The sequence below is a fragment of the Patagioenas fasciata genome, chromosome 17, assembly GCF_037038585.1.
Source record: "Patagioenas fasciata isolate bPatFas1 chromosome 17, bPatFas1.hap1, whole genome shotgun sequence".
NCBI lineage: Eukaryota > Metazoa > Chordata > Aves > Columbiformes > Columbidae > Patagioenas > Patagioenas fasciata.
Genome location: NC_092536.1, coordinates 9,189,096 through 9,209,556, shown reverse-complemented (window position 1 = coordinate 9,209,556; position 20,461 = coordinate 9,189,096). Strand labels below are relative to the sequence as shown.

General features: G+C 40.9%; 3 protein-coding genes across 7 annotated transcripts in view; 2 read left to right on the top strand and 1 right to left on the bottom strand.

Annotated features, from left to right (window-relative positions):
* The window catches only part of UPB1 (beta-ureidopropionase 1), an 18,057-nt gene extending 7,785 nt beyond the window's left edge, over window positions 1-10,272 (top strand). For 2 of the 4 annotated variants that reach the window (XM_065851236.2, XM_071816140.1), the window contains exons 7-10: window positions 3,001-3,082; window positions 3,926-3,968; window positions 4,991-5,145; window positions 7,747-10,272. In XM_065851236.2, the coding sequence (XP_065707308.1) occupies window positions 3,001-3,082; window positions 3,926-3,968; window positions 4,991-5,145; window positions 7,747-7,830 (364 nt within the window). In that variant the 3' untranslated portion in view covers window positions 7,831-10,272. The remainder of the gene's footprint in view (window positions 1-3,000; window positions 3,083-3,925; window positions 3,969-4,990; window positions 5,146-7,746) is intronic. The other 2 variants (XM_071816139.1, XM_071816142.1) reach the window with 2 other exon arrangements.
* GUCD1 (guanylyl cyclase domain containing 1) lies at window positions 8,986-17,529 on the bottom strand. Its single transcript, XM_065851238.2, has 6 exons — window positions 17,110-17,529; window positions 15,827-15,911; window positions 14,189-14,354; window positions 13,370-13,461; window positions 12,155-12,396; window positions 8,986-11,679 (listed from the first exon to the last, which is right to left on the bottom strand). Exons 1-6 carry the CDS (start codon window positions 17,144-17,146, stop codon window positions 11,588-11,590), a joined length of 714 nt encoding a protein of 237 aa, XP_065707310.1. The 5' UTR covers window positions 17,147-17,529; the 3' UTR covers window positions 8,986-11,587.
* Window positions 17,309-20,461, top strand: SNRPD3 (small nuclear ribonucleoprotein D3 polypeptide). Of its 2 annotated transcripts, none has more exons than XM_065851240.2 (4): window positions 17,309-17,333; window positions 18,388-18,537; window positions 19,273-19,465; window positions 20,302-20,461. In XM_065851240.2, exons 2-4 carry the CDS (start codon window positions 18,412-18,414, stop codon window positions 20,361-20,363), a joined length of 381 nt encoding a protein of 126 aa, XP_065707312.1. In that variant the 5' UTR covers window positions 17,309-17,333; window positions 18,388-18,411; the 3' UTR covers window positions 20,364-20,461. The 2 variants fall into 2 exon arrangements, with proteins under 2 accessions (XP_065707312.1, XP_065707311.1); XM_065851239.2 differs by lacking the exon at window positions 17,309-17,333 and adding an exon at window positions 17,563-17,668.

Below are 20,461 nucleotides of genomic sequence, written 5' to 3'. Positions count from 1 at the left end.
TTATTTAGATTATCTGTGTAATATCTTTCCTTTATGATAGGCCCTAGTAATTTACATTCAGGCTTAGTTTGACAGCTTGCATCATCCACCTCGAAGCCACTAAGTATGGTGTCAAATTACAGTTTCAGACCCAAGCTGAGAAAGCCTTTTCTCAGATTTTTTTTTTTAATTGTTGGCAATTTTGTGATTATCAGGCATCTTGAACCAGACCGAACCAGTGTAAACTGTTTCCCTTGAGATTAATCTTCTGCAAATTGACATTAATTGCACACTACTGACTTGATTTCCTAGAAGAAAAAAGAAAACCATCTCAGGGAGCTAAGAAAATACACTTCTTAGCTAGCCCAAAATGATAAATTTGTTGATTAGATCTTGCATATTCTTTACCTCTACATTATCAGTCACATTTCAATATAATAACCTTTAAATGTGCCGTGCTTCCAAAAGTGTCTGACACAGGCTGTGTATTGCTTGGGGTACTATGATGTGATACAAAATAACTGCATTTCTTTGGGGCTGGTGAGGAGGGTTTCTTTAGGTAGAAACCTTGTAGAAATGGTTTCAGTGGTTCTTTAATTCTTCTTCACAAAATTGCCAGGCCGTCCTTTCATTCTCATGATATTCTGTTCTTTGCTGTACTACTCAATACTTTCAAATTCCAAATTAGAGTATTTGTAAATTGAGGTGTGGGATTCCAGAGTGTGTCTACACATCAGCTTAACACGTAATAGAACAACTGTGCTTTTTCTTTTTTTTTTTTTAAGTAATTGAGTATTGCATAATGTTTACATACATATGACTGAGGAAGTGATAGTAGTTTATGCTTAATTATAAATATTAATACTTTTAGCCCTTTTCAGCCTAAGTGGTTAGCTTTGTGCGGTGCAGGGAGGAAAGTGACTTTGCAGAGTTCTTTGGAGCAAAACCATTTCCTTTGTGAGTTAAAAAAAACATATTTTTGACTCGCTGAGTTGTCTTTGAGTTTTCAGCTCCAAAGATATGTTTTAGGAAGCTAACAGGAGCGTATTTCATTGTTACTGATGGTATTGCAATGTAAGTATAATATCCAGTAGCAAACAAACAAAAGAAGATGTACTGATCTCTTATAATACTAAAAATTCTTTCTCATTTCTCTCTCCCTTCAGCTGGGCTTGTGTGCATGGGCTAATTGCAGAATACTTTCATTTTTTATTGTTTAAACCTACAGGAAAATAATTTTCCAGTATCTGTTTTGTAAACCATGTGCTAACTGGATATACAAGATAATAGAAGAGTTAGAAATGTAAAAGAAATATATTTTTCAGCATTTTCCATTTCTTCAGGATTTACCCAATCCCCACACTTTACCTGTTTAGTGTGAATTTGGAGTGTTTCTGTCTCTGTAACAAGGTCCAAGAATATTCATCCAATTTTCCTGCTGGCAAGCCAGAAAATTCTGAGGACACTGAGCATTCGTAATAGGGTAGAAAAAGTGAAAAACAGATTAGAGGCATAAAATTTTCATACCCACAGCCAGTTCATATGTAGAGAACCATGTATTTACAAACCTGGAGAGGAGAACTGCAGGTTACATGCAGTATTCTGTGATTTACACTGTCCTTAGTAGTTTTTGGTATAAAAGATAGTTTACGTTGAATAATGTTGAAAAATATCCTTTGAAAAGAGTTGAATGAATACAAAATGCTTTTGAGGCATTTATGCCACTACTAGAATAATATTTGCAATGTTTGTCCACTTATAGCCCATTAGCAGGAGAGCAAACAGAAATTACCCTGTTGTCATACAGCACTTCATTGGTACTCCGGGTGCTTCAGGCTCTCCTAATTATTGGCTTTCACTTGATTGTTTTTAAGCATATAATTTTTATTGCTGGAAGAGGACTCTTGAGACCCATGCAAAAACTGTCTCTGGGGTTGCTTCTTGGCTATAGCCTTTTTTTTCTTTCCTGTCTCTCTTCTTCTGTGAAATTATAATTTGCTGGCACTTTTCAATAAAATCCCTTTTTCTTAGAAGAGCTAGCTGCCAGACTCAAAGCAATTGAGAAAAGAGGCAATAAACCAAGTCCTTTCAATCAGTCCAGTGACCATCTCTTCAGATTCTCGGGTCTGTTATGAGTCAAATGCTTGCAACTTTGTCTTGATACTCAGAATCTGGCGGGTATATGCTGTCACAAAAGTGTATAAGTTGCATCACCTTTGATTTAGACCTCTGAGCACTTCCAGACCTCTTATTAACTAACCCGATCCCTATGTTTCAAACTATTTAATAGAAAGAAGACTATTTCAGTTTTAAACATCAATCAGAATTGGAATCACCTTTGGAAAAGAAGTAGAAGCTTGTAAAAGAAAAGGAATTTTTTATTCCTTATTTCTCAGTTCTTGTTTTCATGTAAATTGAGTTGACTGGTTTAATAGGTAATTACTGGGAAGTTATTGGGATGCTTCTGTTAAACATGCTTGCTTTTTCATCAAACCGCCACGGGAAAACGACTTACTGGAAAGTGCTATAAAAACTCTGGTTGAAATAACAGAAGTAGGAAGTTTTGGTGGAAATGGATTTTTCTTTTCCTTTTCTGTTTTTATTATTCCTTTTTTTTTTTTTTTTATTCATTCACTGCCACAAAAGGCTCTTCTGGCCCATTTTGGGAAAAAAGAAGGCAACTTGTATGAATCTCTTACAGCTTTGCTGCAGAATAATGTTTGGTAAATTGAAAGTTAATGCAATGTAAAAGCACATGTATAAGTCCTTTGTGTAATTCAGAGAGTAAAGCTGTATTTACCAGGTTATCAGATAGAATTGTTTATACCTATATTTGAGTAGAAAATAATTACAGTGCTTGGCTGTATCTGTGGGGGAATTTTGATTGTAAGAGCCAGATCAGTTCTAGCAGCTAACTTTGGCTTCTTTGGCAGAAAACGTACAGCGCAAGGCAGTTATAATCTAACTTTAGCTCTTGAAGTAGCCAAGTAGTGAATACCTGCTGCCTCTTGTGTATTGCAGCGAGTCACTGTGGCCAATTGAAGCAAGAAATGCTGCCATTGCTAATCACTGCTTTACGTGTCCCATCAACAGGGTAGGAACGGTATGTATTTTCATTTCATTATTTCATAATTTAGGTATTGTAGCACGAGTTAATTCAAGGTAATGAACTGAATAGCACTAGAATGCATAGAATCCTCTGCTGTGTCATTACTATATTAGTGTTTATAATACTATTTGAAGATGGACAGTGATAAAGAGGTTGAGAGCTGCCTTGTTGCTGGCAACCTACCTTTTCGTTGCAGCTGCTTCCTGCTCTTGAATTGCTCTCTTTGTAACAGGCACTCACCCTTTTGTTAATTCTCCCCATTTCTATGGAGTAATCAGTATTCTTTTCACCAAAATGGCTGAAAATCAAATCTATCCTCAAGTCAGTGGTACACAACTGGTTGCTGTTGTACAGATATTACCTCTTTCTGGACAGTGTAATTCTATAATGAAAATTAATATTGCACACAATAAGTTGTCCTTGCCTTTAGATTAGTCCAAATACACTATATGTGTGTTCTTTTATAAGGTTCCCTGCAAACATCCAGACTTGTTTTTGCCATTATGTGAATACATTTGCCTTCTTTTGTGATCCGCAAAGATGCATTTGGTTAAATGTCTCCTCTTTTGCCCGTTCTTTAGACTTGTGAAACTGATACGAGACGTGTTCCCCAAAGTTTATGAACAACAAGCAGTGATTAAAAAGACTCTGTTTTCTAGCCTATCCATCATAGAAACTAGACCACTCTGATGACTTCATTTAGACAGTGCTGATAGTATGCCAGAAAAAATATTAAGAGATTTATATGAACTTCCATTCTAAATATGGTAGACTAGCAAGGATTTCTTGACTGAAATGGAATAATACTGCCACCTACAGATTCCTTTTATTTCACAGGAATACTACAAAAATGCCTTTACTTCTGGAGATGGTAAAAAAGGTATGTTCAAAAATCACCATCAGTGGTTGCTAATAATTGTTAACTAGGAAGTCTGAAGAAACGATAGCTCTCCTCCAAACATCTATCCCATGGCAGCTATTTGAGCTAGTGACTGCCTTACTTAAGCCTACTATTTGCTAAACTAGAGGGAAACAGCACTTTCTATTAAAGGTGGTGGTGCCATGATATGTGGTCACCAGAAGTTCATAAGTAAGGTTTCTATATACTTCCAGAGATCTAAGATTTGTAGTTTTACTAACAGTAATAGCCCTAGCGTGAATCTTCAGTCAAGCCATCTTTCCCTGTTTCACAGATTTGGTGGAAGTGAAAGATGAGAATGCTCAAAGAAGAGCATGAGATTTGCTTGTATGTACTTATGTGTTGAAACACTACAGTTTGTCCTGTGACAACCATGACTGCTTCTGGAGTGGGTGGGCCTGAGTCTTTTTTTAGCTAGTTTTGGACCTAAGTGTTTGTAGCAGCTGCATCAAAAAGGTCAGTGGTGTCCACTGCTTAGGAGTAAAACAGATGTGGGTGATTTTTGGCACAACTCTGAATTGTGCAATATAAAGTAACATTTTTTCCATGCCTCAAATCCCAGTGTTTTCACCTCTGACCTTGTATTGAAAACTGAATGGGTGCATCTTTGTAAAGAGTTTTGGAAATGTATGAGTTGACAATTACAATTCATTTAAAGGCTAAATAAAAGCAACGAAAGCAAAGCCTTTAGTTCAGAGACTTTATAATGGGAAAGCCTAATCATGCATTAGTTAAAAGGCAATGCAGTGAGCTTTTTCTTGTTAATTTGATATATGTGGAGGCTGTACTGTGCATGAAAATAAGTACAGGTCAAAGCTGCAGTTACCTTAGGATCATGCTGTGACTCTTAAGGATGATACCTTGCTTAAAGCACAGTGAGTGAGCAACCACAAGAAATTGAGCCAGGTTTTATGGGACACTGCATTTTAAGTTGTATACTTGTTTGCAGATGGTATTACATACTTTTTAAATATTTCTTTAAGCACATCATGACTTGGGCCATTTTTATGGCTCAAGTTATGTAGCTGCACCAGATGGCAGCAGAACCCCAGGACTCTCTCGTACCCAGGATGGACTTCTGGTGGTAGAGATGGATCTAAATCTTTGCAGGCAAGTCAGTGACAAATGGAATTTTAAGGTAAGCCTGCTTATAAAGAAACAAAGTTTCATAATGATCATACAATCTTACAATAGTTAAAAGGCAGCCTTTAGTTTTGTTGTTGTTGTTGTTTTGTTTGTTTTTTTTTTTTTAACAGTCCAAAGCTTAAATTGTTGAACTAGTTTAACAGAATGTTCTGAAGGCCAAAGGCATAAATGGATTGAGAAAAAGAACAGCCAAAGTCAGGGAAACTAGGCCAGTAGCTTTTAATTTAAAGCCTTAGCCTTTGGTCTTGAAGCACGGATTGCCAGGAGCCCTGAGGGCTGCAGGGGGAACTGTGTGTGGTTTCTTTGTGCAAGGTACACAGACATTTGCCACTGAGCTGAGGTGGGCCTTTAATCTGACAGAGTATGATAGTTCTTTATATTCTTATAGGTCTTACTTGTCACTTTTGGTGAAAGTTAAAACCAAAAACCACAAGAATCTTTAAGCTTCTGAGAACTTCCTGTGTGCAAACTTCTTGCAGACTTAACTCCCTGAATTTGTGGACGTGTTGAAGCCACACAAAAAAAACCTCTGTATGTTCATCTCTGAAGCATCCTAACACACTTTTGAATTAATCTAAATCAGATTGAGATGACTGCAAGCTGTTCCACGTGGCTTTAGCAAACTTATTTATTCCTATTATTTTGCATTGTGAGATAATGCTAATTTTGATCATTTGTCCTGAGGATGTAATTTGATTTAATTTGTCCAGCAGCAGCACTGGTTTAGGAAATTGCCACCTCAGCACTGCAGTTTGTTAACCCTTCAGTTGTGCCAGTACAAACAGTGTGGGGTGCTATGTTGTGTACTGGTTTAGTGGAGTGACCAGATTTTTTTTTAAACAAACAAACCACAGTCTACTTTCTTCTCTTAATCTGATCAAGTTTACAGTAAGCCCCACAAATATTCTGTTGGAACAACAAAGAAGGCAAGCAAAAGGAGATACCAGTGATACTCTAGTATTTAAAATAAGTAATTATTTGCAAGAAGTGTCAATTTTTGCACATAATGTGTCTGCAAGCAGACATTTATTTAATAGAGCTGGTTTATTTGAAACCCACTTGTGCTTTACAACATAGTGCAATATATAATGTATTTCAACTTGTAAAAATATTTTTTTTTTGTGGATTTGAAATGCTGAATAAACTTTTTAATTAAATTATAGCGATTTTTTAGATAGGGTTGAATTTCTTTGGTAATGCTGCCAATCCATATATAGGGATTAAGATGAAAAGTAATTTCAGGTTGTCTTCTGGACAGAATTGCATTTGTTATTTTACAGATGTGTATGGTAGGTATATGGTGGTTGACATAGTGGAATTTAATTGTGCTGAGGTAGTCCCAGTTTTTTTTAAATCAGGCAGGCATTTAGTTTTGCTTTGACATGGGAGTCTGAAGCCTTTATTGCAGAATAGAGATTTAGCATGTCAGGAAGCACATGGAGCATTGCTTATAACAGCTTAGTAGGTGTATCCAAACAAAAGGAATTGTATTGATTAGGAAAAACAAACAGTAAAAGCAAAGCACTGACCTTTAGCTGCTTTGTATAGAATTGCTTATTTTTTGTTGTCTTCAAGTCTTGAGCTTTCAGCACCTAGGTTTTATGTTGATGGTGTGGACTGCTATTCTTGGTCTTTCAGCACATAAGGCACAGCTGTGGCTTTTCTTTGTGGAACAGGGGTTATCTATTTCCTTTTCCTCTCATTTGTAGCCAAGACGGAGGTAGTTCTTGATAGGGAAATGAGGAAATATGAAGTCATCGTTTATTCACTGCAGAAAACCCTTGATAGCAAGTAGTAACCTGTTTAATCTGCTCTGGTATCTGCACTTGGTATTCAGTGATGCCTGAAAGGGACATTAGGTAGAATGTCTTTGCTAAACTTACAGCAGCAAAATAGTTAAACTAATTGTCCTGATTACACTCCGGCAAGAAGGAAGTAGTTTGCCACTCTCAAAGCTGATGTTGTAGACTCTGCACTTCAGAAGAGGACAGTGGACTATGTAAAGTGCTGTATTTCAGCCTCCTAGCTTATTGTATCACCCAAAGCAATGATAATATCTCATAGTATTAGTGGTTAAAGTAAGAGCAACCCAAATACTGTCATTGACACAAATGCAAACTTATTGCTAGCAGCAGGGTTCATCAGTTGCCAAGGATATAATATGAAGACATAATTACAGATAAACTCCTTTGCCTTCACTGACATCACTTACTTTCTTACACATCAATATTCTCTCTTAAGTAAGTCTACCTTTCATGTTCGACTTTGAGCTAACTGAGATAACCAAAATAGCCTTAAATAACTGGTCAGCAGATGAGACTGTCAATGAAGGAGAGCTGCAAAGCAGGAAGGTGTTAATTTTAAAGTTTTACTTTTTAGAGTAGAAGTATAGTTTTAGGTAACACAATGCGATTTCTTCTGTTAAAGTATTTTAGTTTGTGCCAAGGCACGAGATGTCTGGCATTTTTGTTTACTGTTTGGGGCAATTAAATAATATGTAATCATAAAAAAAAAATGGTGGATATAATTATTTTCTACTGAAGTACTTGCATAGCTCACTAAAAGAACTGAAGCTTTGATTTTTCTTTTCCAGATGACTGGTAGATATGCAATGTATGCAGAGAAGCTCACTGAAGCAGTCCAGCCTTATTTTATACCCAATATAATCAGAGAGTAAAAGAGAACATCTAATTACAATCAAATGTTACAAAACCATTTAAAGGTACTGTTGGATTATAGCTTTACTGTGGATTACAAGATGTTACTTTAATGTTGTCTTTCTGATTCCTTCTAAGCAACTTTTAAATAATAGGATTCAAAACTGTCAAGTAAAATAATTGAAAAATGGTAGCTTTTTATTTTTTGTCATTTACACTAATGAGTCCAAACTTTTGTTCCTTACTAGAAATATATCCAGTAGGAATACGTTGATATAAAATGATTATAAAATTTATTTAATACTGTATACTGCAATATAGCTTGATGGAGATGATGAGTTCAGACGACAAAGATTTTTACGTAAGCTTTGCATTGTGTGTCTATTTACTTCTGATTTCCAGTTTTTACCCTCTATCCAAATGCATAATTTAGGGAGAAAGGAGGCATAAATCGTTTATGTCTGGTTTTTTAAATTAGGAAGTATTTGATGCACCTCTGCTAGAGCTAGGTAATGTCCTGGCCATGTGCTGGTTGTCTGAAGATCCACGCATACTGTAGAGCAAGACCTATGTGGTTCTTTCTGTTTCCCTTTACGGTATCTATTACAAACACAGTTGAACCAACGTCTTTGGGCTCTTTCAAGGTGCGAAAGTAGTGCTGTAGATGGATGCTTTTAATATCTTCAGAAGCTCAGTGCTGTGTTGTGAGGCAAAAATAGAAACATTAGCTAAAGTATAGGCGAGGCTGGTGCAGGTGCATACTTTTCATCATGAACAGAAAGTCACAGAGATGCTATTAGGGCTCAGGATGTGTAATGAAAACTACTTCCCTGGGACGGCACTCCAGTAGGATGCTCAGTGGTTGCGGAGAGCACAAAACAGCTGTTGAATATGGATAACAAACAGTACATTTGCTATTCTCAGCTACTAGTATATATTGAAATTTTGTTTTGTATGATTCAGGTGATGCAGTAGGTGTTCAGGAAGTGCAGAATGAATACAACGTACAGCCTAACAACTATGAATTCATAGATAAAATAAATATTTGAACTTTTTGTTTCTCCAAATTACAATTTCAGCTGTGCCATTTCCAGTTAAGTATATAACACGCCCTCTGAAGATTTTCCAATGTTTTTCATAATAAGCTAGTTAATAAATACACTTGCTACATTGCATTACAGGGTTATCTGTGACTTTAAACCTTTATTGAGAATGGCTTAATTACAAATAAAAATATATTTATGTATAAAATCCCTGCATGTAAAATACCCCTTCCTTTGCTATTGACATCATGAAGGAAACAGTGACAAAACATTTTCAGAGTGAGTACTTTGATAGACAGTCTTGTAATGGGAAACAAAGTTTCAGAAAACGCATATGTTGTGATGCTTGTGCAGTGTGAGCTTTTTAATCTGAATTTGTGTCAGATGATACTCAGTCTTTTCACTTGGCTTTTGCTTCTTCCTTGTGTTTTCATCTCTCACAGCTATCTTCCATTTGGTGGCTCTAAGAGATCCTGTTGCAGTGGTGGAGCTTTGCTTTTGTCTGTATTAGCCTAAACAGCTTTGATTCTTTATCTTTTGGTTTTTCAGTATTTAAGCCCTGGGTACCAAACACGTGACAGTCAATGCTGTTACACCTGTCTGTGCACATCAGACCACTTAGCATGTCCTTAAACTCATGTTTTATTTATAAGCTCCATATTGCATTTGGATAACTGAAACAGCAAGAGGCTAAATGTCCATTACAAGCCTTTTGTAAGAATTGTTTTTATTTAGCTAACTAAGTCTGCTCTAAAATAAATCTTGTGGCAGTTTAATGGTATTGAATGAACTACCCACCTAAAATGCATGGGTTAAGTAAGAACTCTCTCAACCTGTAGTTTACATACCTGTTAATTAGTAACACAGCTAATACAATCTCTCTAAATCAAACGTGATCAATTTGGACTTGGACATAAAAATGCCCCAAATTCTGGGATTCCGCTGGTGGCACTAATGTACTGGTTCTACTGCTCACAAATCACATAATTTTTTTACTCATTTTGCAAGTATAAGTGCCAGAATGTATCCCAGCTTCACCGATAAGCAAAATTTGATAACTCTGAAAATTTCTTGTCACATACTTTTTGTTTTGAACTTTCTAAAGGCTACTGCATTTTAAATGTCTGGTACTATTTTTAGCCTTTGTACAGAGGAGCACTCTTGATTCTACCAAGCATACTTACTGAACACTTTCCAGATGCTTTTCAGTAAGTCAGCAACTGATAAAATGTTTTCTCTTAGAAAAAAAAAATTACTATGCTGAACGTAGATTCCTATTTATTATTTCCACCACTAAATAGCAATGTCCTTTCACTGTTATTCCATGCAGTTCCAGAACTTGAACAGTTCTTTTCCCAAAACCAAGCCAAAAGTGTGGGATCTCTGTCTTAAGTACAAAATAAAATTTTGCTAGCTTCACATCAGTATTAATGTTGTTTTTTCTTCCCACTTCAACACACGCAGGTCTGGAGATCAAGACTTTTAGGAGATTGTGATGGATGAATCTAAAATAGGTGCCTATTTCTTACACTTTTACAGAGCTCCTCAGCAAAGTAATTAAAGCCAGGTAATACATGAAAGGATTATGAATTGACTGCTAACAGTTTCACTTGGTAATGTCCAAATACAGTAACTCCAGCTTAATCCAATACGGAGTTCTTGCATTTTTACTCGTAGCAAAGAGATGCCTGTATTCCCTCTTTATTGATTTTAGCTCTTCTTAGCTCACTGAACTAATACCCATAGCAAAATTTGGCTAAAATTATGATTCAGCATTTCAATTGCAATCCAGTATATGCTGTCAGACATTTACAATTTACATACAAAATATACACCATTAGTGTGGATGACCGTTTTCTGTATTTGCTTAGTAAGTTTAAAGTTTATATTTAGGAAGGATTCTGCAGAAACTGGCACATGTGGATGGCATTATGTTCAAAAGTCTTTGTGAAGAGCAATAAAGACTTCTAGGTACAAATAAAATACCTTCACTTAAACTTTTGGGGCAATACAGAGCTCTGAGCAGTCATCCTAGAGGATTTAGCCAAAAGAAACTGAGTTTGTAATAACTATGATTCAAATGCAGCGGCAAAAATGCTACATCTGTGTAAGGTGAATTTGGTATGTGGGAAGCTCCCTTGAATAAATGTGTTTCATTTCTACAATGCAGACAATACTGATGAGCCAGCAAAGCACTTTTTGTTATTTAAAAGTGGTTTACATTAATATTTTTTTCCTTCCATAACACCCTGCTGAATGTCAAATCCCTAAATTTAGGGTGAAGATCAGCCCCTGATGCTTTGACAGAGAGAGAGAAACAGGTATTTCCCATTTATTTTTTCCTGGTTTTGTTTACCTACACCTATGCATGTATTACCAAGTGTTAAAGTTCATCAATTTGGTGCTTCTTTCTCATGTGTTTAATTTGAAAATAAGCTCAAAGCAAACAGGTGCTGGGCCTGTACTTTAAAACTGCTGGCAAATGTGCAATCTTGAAAATAAGGAAGAAAAAAACAAACAAGAATTGAGACATACGTTGCAAAATCAGATACATCATCAGGACAAAAAAAAAGACAGCATTGCAATATAGTCCTATCAATGTCTATAAAGCCTCCATTGTTTAAGATCCCGCTGCAATTCGGGAGCAAGGTCTCTGCAGGGGGAAGTCCTGAGACAAGCAGCCAGCTGCCACGCAGGCTGCACAGGAAAGGACCAGAAGCATCAGGTGTGGATGTCAGCTGTCTGTGTAGATGAACAGAATATCTTCATCAGTGCCGTAACTTGTCCTGGCTTCCTCAAAGTTACTGATGCTGGTGCAGCATGTTCCTGTTAAGGAGGAACAAAATGTTATTAGAAGTTCAGAAGAATTTGCCTGTAAAAGCAAATTCTACAGCAGCCTCTACAAAGAAAAGTAACTAGCATACAGACTAGACCTATCAGCTTAGGTCACAGCTTTACTCAGGTAGATCTTTTCACCTCAAAGGCAGTGCTCACTGAAGTAACGTTGCAAATAAGTACTGCATTGGCCGTCCTGTTATATTCTGAACAACTGTTCATCTCTCACTAACCCATCTGAAAGCCAAACAAGTTTGCTAGAAGGCATATCTCAGTGCCTCAAGTAAATCACAGCACAAAATGCATCACTGATTTAATTAATGTGGCAAAACTGCCTCTGACAAACTGGTTATTGATGCTTGAAATATATGCAGACCATTAGGGGAAGTCCAGCTGTGGCTCTGTATTACAGACATGTTAGTAATGCGGTGGCTGAGAATCCACCCGAAAAGAACAGGCTACTCACGGTCAGCATAGGCAGGGTTGTTGTAGTAAATACTCCCTGAGGCTTTGTTGTAGCCACATAACACAATGAAATGGCCTTGGTAGTCAGGATTCCTGCAGAAGCACTTCTGTCCAATGGGGAGGAAGCAGCAATATTTGACAGGACTTGAGCAAAGATCACACAGTAGCAGGACTGCATTCACTAGGACGATGGCTACATGACCTTGGGACAGGTGGTTTTGGATGTCTTGAACAGTTACTGTGCTGTGGAAAAAAAAATCAGACATGCTTATTAACAAGTTTAGGGAAGAAACAAGTATACATGGAAGTGTGTGATGATGGACAGTACTTACGATGTGCAGCTGGCATTGTAATTTTTATATCACAGGTACAGCTTTTTGCTGTTAAACCCTGCAAGCTTTGCTACAGACAAATCCTGACAAAACTTGTGTCATTCAAGGCCTTTTGATCTCATTACTGCTACTGCAGTGCAGAGCAACAGCTCTGAATTCTACAGCAATATAAATGTAATCTCAGAATGTATCAGATGCCCCAGAGAAGAGTATTAAAGGAGCTGGCAACTCATTCAGTAACTTGATTGATAGACTTGGTTGTGGGAAAATCGTAAGTTAAGTGTTCTCTCCTGCTCTCAAAAAAGCTTATCTCTGAAGTGCCACATCTTTATTGATTGAGTGGTTACAGACTGTATAATCACTAATCAAATTAAGATGTGCCCAAATTTGCCTCTGTCACACAGAAATATGTTTCTCCCAATGGCAGTTTTGGACTACCTGATGCTCTGAGGCTTTATTTCTGTAGTACATCCTATAGAGAATGAGTATCAACCAAAGAACCTATAATCTCATCTGTTAAAAGCTGTCCTTCACTGAGGCAAACTCTGAATTCCATATGCACTAGAAACATCCCTTGGACACATTCCAAATGTCTGGGCTGTGTGCACTGCCTGACTGAACTCACGTGCTTTTAATCTTTTACAGTGTCACTTCTCCTCCTTGATGCCCCAGCCTCAGAACTGCCCAGGTAGATATGCCCTCTGTCCCTGCCTTGATAAAGGCCACGATCTTAAGATGGCTAAAGCAAAATGGACTGACTGTTCCATCTGCCCTGTCACAGCTCAGGGCCTGATTTCAGTCTCTTTCACCACTTTAGCTTGGTGACTCCAAGAATAGCATGGAGCACACAGAATCTCCAAAGAGAAAGCCAAAATTAAGCTTACCACTTCTCCACCAGCACCTTGCAGGCTCTGGCTTGTGCAAAGAGCTGATTCACTCGATTCTCCTCTGTGTCAAAGTGCTTTCTGTAAAATGACTGTGGAGATAATAGAAGTTAAGAACTGGAATGACATTTACCTCAGGTAATCCACCACTTACAAACCCTGCTAGCAAGGGCCTGCATAAGTTGGAGATCTGGCTATGGGATAAGAGATCTCTCCCGTAGTTCACTGGTAACAGGATAAGGATTCTTGCTCTGAATTATAAGTTTAGTTTCACTCCTGGTTGGTTATTGTAATTTCCATCCAGTGGCTATTCAGCTGCCGACATGAAAGAAGCCCATCTGGTTTGTACTGGGCAGGCGCTTGCATTAGGAACAGCACGGCTGCTATAGGCCCTCACTGGCCCCTTGCTGGCATTTGTAAAGAGGCCAAGCTCTCACTGGACATGGAGGCTGAGTTCCCCTCTCACCTCTAGAGGTGGTTCTTCCAGGTCAGGGCTGAGGCACGGTGGTGGGGAAAGTGTGGAAGCTAGCACTGCTGCTGCCCAGGCTGTACCTGTTCTGTAGATAAATACAGGGCTTCAGTCTCCAAGGCTGTCAAAGAGGCTGGAACCTTTCATAAGCACTACATGACAACTTTTTAAAAAAATGCATGTTATGGAATCAAAAATGTAAAGTATCATATCTAGCCTCGCCTTTGGAACTGATTTGTACCAGTTTTGGCAACAGGCAAACCTTGTCAGTAACATGGCAGAGCTTTTAAAGTATGACACACAGGGCTTTTAAAACTGACTGCTGTCTCCCAGTAGATAAGAATACTAACCTGATTTTTGTAGCCCTTGTCCACTCCAAGTGTCTGGGTGCAAAATTTATGCTTAACACCGAAATGCCGCATTAGATAGGCCAGGTCAATAGTCCAGATACTCTTTGTTAACTGGAGTTCCTGGATGGCTTTCTGAAATTCATCATTGTCCAAATGATTCAGGTACCTGTGTTATTAGAAAAGGCAGTAAAAGGGAAGCACAGATCTTAGGAGAAGCAAAATGTGTGCTGTAGCCCAAGCTTTTATATCACAGGATGTAAAAACTGGAACAATGGGCTTGGCTAAGAAATAACAACAACAAAAAACCCCAAACAAAGAAACAACAAACAGCCCATAAAGGAGTCACAAATTTAAGGGGAGGGAAGAGAGTAGGGAATAATTAACTGGATTTATTGCTGACTTTTTAAAATTGGAAATGTATGGGTTTCTTGACTGTTTTATAGTGCTAGAAGTGTACAGGTGCTGTACAATAGGCAAGCTATACTGAGCAAGTATAGGACTCTGTCCTGAAGGGCTTATAGTCTAAATGTACAAGCATATTAGAGCAAACACAGAAAGGAGTGTTAAAGACTAAAACTTGCTTCACAAAATAGATGGATTTCAAAAGGAAGAACTATGAAGGAAGTCAGTAAATATTCAAAGGAAGCTTGTCAGGCTCTGATGGTACAAAAGGCAACAAAGGGGAGAAGAAGTCAGGAGGAAGCTTGGGACAGGTTGCAAAGGGGTGGGGAGAGGCAGTTACAGAGTTCTGGAAGTCAGAAAACAAATGGAAGTAAATGAAAAAAAAGGACTGAATTGAGGATGCAGGGCAAACAAGGTCAGATCAGCAGGGTGAGAAGATTAATCTTGGAAGCTGAGTTTTGGGAAGACTGGAGTGGCAAAGAGGTAAAGGGAATAAAGAGGCAGAGGTTACAGTAGTCAAGATGGGAAATTACCAGCACACGGACTAACGTCTTGGCAGAAGGGATGGAGAGAAATGAAAATCTTCTGCTTCATATCTACTAAGTGGACATCTAAATAGGTATTTCTCCTGCACCTAAGCTCATGTTCCTCTGTGGAAGGAAAGAGGAGTTCAGCAGGACAGCTACTAGTTTGAAAAAAAGAAAAACCAAAACAAAACCAAAAAAACCCAAAGGGCAATACAGTGCATTGTTTGAACCTGAAACTACTCCGGGAACAAAACCACTCATCCCACAGCCTTGGGCTCAGCAGGACAGAGGTAGCACGTACTCATGGACTGGGATACACCTGCCCGTCATTTGGAAACACAGAAAGGAATTACGTGAATTGTGGCGCTAAGTATCAGTTCTGAATTACAACAACAGGAAAGGGGGATAACTTTTTATTAGCTTATGCGAAACTGCAAAGTTCTTACAGCCAATCAGATATTTTGCATCTGGCAAAAGAGTCAATTATTCAAGAGTTTGAAGTCCATCTTGGTTTGTATTTTCCCTTGCTCCTGCTGGAGAGCTGTGCCAGGCCCAAGCAGCAGTAATTCTTCAAGGGTACCTGAGAATACGTGATCTCTTAAGACTAAATTAAACTCACAGCTGCCTCAACACACCTCCCTGGATGCTGCTTCCTGCGACCCCTCTCCCATGGGATTTCCCACCCGTTCAAACCGAAAGAGTCACTTACTGAAGCACCATCCTGGAGCAGGCCAGCCCACAGTCCCAGTGGTACAACTGCTGAATGACCGGCACCTTCAGCTGGATGCACTCGGCTGCAGTGAGTACGACACAAAAGACGTCAATCCATACAGCAATGCTTTTTCCATATGTCAGCATTATAAGTCAGCTTGTCCTCAGCACTACCGTGGCAGAAATGGGAACATTTTTTCTACTTTATATGATTGGCAGCTATTTTTTTCTCTCTTAAGGGAACACAGGTTGGGTATTTCTCTACAGTTAAGTGTTCAATTTAATCTCACGCTACTTTATTGATCCATACCTGGATCACTCTGCTGTATGGTTCACCCCCTTGTTCTTTGGAAGTTTCATTTTATCCTTTTTGTGGGTGATATACCCGCCAGCCCTAACTTTGAAGCTGTGTCCCCTCATAAATAACAGTAGGTAAGGCACGGGTATTCATCCTTCCTCATGTCTGAATATATTTCTGTGCCACAAAAGGTGTTAAACCAAACTGTGACAAAACAGACAAACAAGATCTCCAGGCACCGATCCCTTACAAGACACACAGATATGAGCCTTTTCTACAGAAGTCTTTTTCTGCAGCAACTGTAATTTACATCATTTCAGATTAACAAAGCTCCAATGTATCCTAAAGGAAAAATAAAAACCCAATTCCCAAATTCTCCTCAAACCAGGATCTGTAAGTATTTTGTCATAATTTTTATTGGCATATTTTGATTCTGTCCCCTTTTTGTTTATACCCAAGGCCTCTGTCAAGTCCTAAGATTAATTCACGAAGTACGTGTTTTCTATGGAAGACTTCAAAGGGTAATGACTTTAATTTTCTTGAATGTCCAGCTTCTAGATGTCCTGTTTCCCAACACACCCACACTTCAGTGACGACTGTCAGCTGTCCTAAGATACAAGCCAGGCTATGCTGTGGCTGTAAACAACACCGAAACCACCTCCCGGGGCTGCCAGCTGCTCGGCACAACGCACGTACAGACGGGGCCAGTAATTCCACATTGCTGCTGCTGGCGAAACCGGCCGTTCCGCGGCCCCGGGAGTGCGGAGGGGCCGCCAGGGCCTCCTAAGGGGCTGGCAGAGCCGCCCGTTCCCCGCCGCAGGCACGGCCGTACGCAGCGCTCCCTCCCCGGCCCGTTCCGCCACGGCCGACCCGCCGCGGAGCTCCCGCAGCGCGGCCCGCACCCCGGGCACGGCTCCGCCCGCAGAACCAGGGCTGCAGAAGGCGGCCGGGCCGGCCCCGCTGGCGCGGCGGGGCGCACTGACCTGGCGGCGGCTCCCCGGGATCCCGGGGGCTCTTCATGTTGGCGCCGGGACCTGCCGCCCGCTCACTGCCGGCCCCGCCGAGCCGGCGGCGCGGCCCAGAGCCCCGGCATGCCTCGGCGCGGCGCTGGCTCCTCCCGGCCGCGGGGGCGGGGGCTGCGGGGGGCCGGGCCCCGGGGCGTCTGCCCCGCGCCGTCGCTGCGGTGTGGGTGGCGGCGGTCCGGCGTGTCAGTGGCCAGGGACATGACACGGCGCGCGGGGGATGAGGGACCGAGGGCCGGAGCGCGACCTGAGGCGGGCGGGGAAGCGCCGGTAGCCAGCCCTGCCCCAGGAGCGGGCACCGCCGGCGGAGCCGGGCTGTCCCCGGGCGGCGGGGCAGGACTGCGGCGGAACCGTAGTGCCGCGGCAACGGGGCCCGGCGGCCCCGGGCACCCTAGTGGGAAAGGAAGGGGCTATGCGGTCCCCACGGCCGCCTTCCGGTTCCGGCGCGCGGTGCACGGCGGGAAGTTGTGGGAGGCCATTACCGGGGAGCGCGGGCTCAGGCTGGGGCGGTTGCCGGGTGGTGAGTGGCGGTGGAACCAGTTCCGAGCGGGGTTTCCGGCCGTCCTGGGTGCCCTCGGGAGCACAGGAGCCTCCCTAGGCGCCCTGAGGAGGCATCCGAGCTGCGCCGCATCCCCTGTGGGCTGGGTCGGGCGCCCGGGCCTGAGGGGGCAAAGCCGCAGCGGGGCTCCGCTCGCCTCCCGGGGCTGGGCCTCCCCGCGGGCCGGGGCCCTCCGCCGGGGCATGGCTGAACATGGGGCTCTTCCACTGAAGGAGGGTCGTGCGGGGCGCTCGCCAGGGCTGCGGCGTGTGCAGGGGGCTGGGCTCACCCGAGATGGGGCCTGTTGCGGGGTGCTGTGGTCTGTGAGGGTGGCTGTGCCGCCCGCAGGGCTGGCCGAGCTCGGAGCTGCTCAGGCTGGGTGGGCTGTTATGGGGTGCACCTGGATGCACCTGGGGCTCTTTCTCTTCAAGATGCACTGGGCTATCCAAGTGGTCTGTTATCTGGTATTTACAAATGAATTTCTTAGGTCAGGAAAGACCTGGAAAATACTTACCTTTGCTGATATTTAAAGTGTTTTCTTCCCATGGGCATCTTTCTAAAGAAATTTTATTAACGCATATGGTGTGTTTGGGCAAGAAAGAAAACCAGCACTTTACAGTGAGAAAAATCATAGGTTGTATAGATAAAATCTAAGTGTAAAGAAACTTGTAGACTGCTTCCTTTGTGTTCTCTTGTCTCAGGTGTAGAGCCACAGCACTGCAAACATGTCAATTGGTGTACCGATTAAAGTTCTGCACGAGGCTGAAGGCCATATTGTGACATGTGAGACCAATACAGGAGAAGTTTACCGAGGCAAACTTATTGAAGCTGAAGACAACATGAATTGTCAGGTATACCTTCTTCAAAAAGATGGCAGGAAGGTTATCTGATCTGTGCCTGGAAAGGCTGATAGCTTATTGGCAGCATGATTAAAAGATCATTGCTTTTAGCCTTAGGATACAGAAAACTGTCCTGCTGCACGTCTTCACTGTGTGAAATGGATTCAGGATTCCTAAGTGTTGCAAAGAGCTTGTTCTTTCAGGTTTTAGAGTCAAGTTGGGCATTTCTGTTGATAATATCAGGGTTCTTAAGATTCTTTTCTGTGAAAAAACATTTCACTGGAGTTTTTTGTTTGAAGCCTTGGAATGTAAGAATAAACAAACCTTGATTTAAGAAACTGAAGGTTTTTTTAATGCACATTACTGTAGGTATCGCAAGTGGGCTCAATTTTGATTGACTTTAGGCAAATCATTGTTGAAATGAAATTCTTCCTTGATAGTGCTAGAATAGCTTTATTAAAACCAATTTAATGTGCAAAACCAAAACTAACAAATCTAATAAAACTAATTTGCAAACTGGGGAGAAAACAAAAGTCCTGGGTCGGCTGGCATAGGAGCAGGTTTAGGAGAATGTTTAAAAGGTCCTGGGTGGCTTGTGTCTTAGCTCCAGTTGAGAAAGTGGTATGCTTGGAGAGCCTGTAGCTTTGGCACTTGAATTCTGGCTGTATATTCTGCAGGCAAGAGAAGCAGGAATACAGAACTGTGTTTAGAGGCACCTCTGAGCATTGACTGATCTTTACTTTCCAGATGTCCAACATAACGGTGACATACAGAGATGGACGAGTGGCGCAGCTTGAACAGGTGTATATCAGAGGTAGCAAGATACGGTTTCTCATTTTGCCAGATATGTTGAAGAATGCCCCTATGTTAAAGAGCATGAAGAATAAAAACCAGGGTTCTGGAGCTGGGCGAGGAAAAGCAGCTATTCTCAAAGCTCAAGGTATGTTTATGGTCCCCGTGCCCCATTTTGCTGTAGAACTGGAAAACTTTAATCTCTGTCAGAGGAAACAACTTGTTAGAAACTGAAAGGTTACTGGTTTATACGTTGATTTTCTGTACATTTCATCTTACAGTGAGAGTCGAGACTGCCCAATTACCTGAATGTGTAATGCTATTGTTACAATAATTTAGATATAGTGAGTAGTCTGTTAAGTGGAGGCTTTATATAAAGCTTAGTCTTCTGTTTGCCAGTGGTTGTGGCTGCTAGCTGTTTGGAATACTTCGGGTAGGATCCAGGGGTTCTTGTTAATCTTTTGTAGAAAAACGAACTCGGATATTAAGGTGGTGCTTAAACTACTGGGGAGCTGTAATTATTAGCCATTCTGTAGTTCACTCTCATTAGTACCTTCCTCAAGGGAACAGCCTAGTTGTAACAAGATTGATTGATAATCATGGGCTGCAAAGTCTGTCGTTAACTTCAGCAAATGCAGTAAGGTTACGTGAGGCAGTAACATCTCCTGAAATGTACTGAGTTCTGTAGCAAAACCTTGGAAGACTGCGAGGTTTTAAATCTCCTGCGTTACAAATTTGTGTGTTAGATTAGAAGGAACACAGTGTGTGAATACTCCACTGTGCCTGTTCTAAGTGACAAGACTGTATAACTGTTAGTTCTGGTTCTTCTCACAGAAAAAAAATTCCTCTCTGAACTTTGTAGGAGAGCCATCTCCTGTTTCTAAGCAAGAGACTTGAGTGTTATTTATGTTTTGGTTGTCAGTTGTTGAGATAAATATGCAGTTATGTCAAATTCACGTAATTTGTGATGTTTTCTTTCTTCAGTGGCTGCAAGAGGAAGAGGCCGTGGTATGGGCCGCGGCAATATCTTCCAGAAGCGGAGATAATCTTGGTCTTGACCGACATGCTTTTTTTTACTAGGACGTATTAACTTGACTACATGTTCATTGGTATCAGTTTTGTTTAATAAATGTTTCTGACAAAA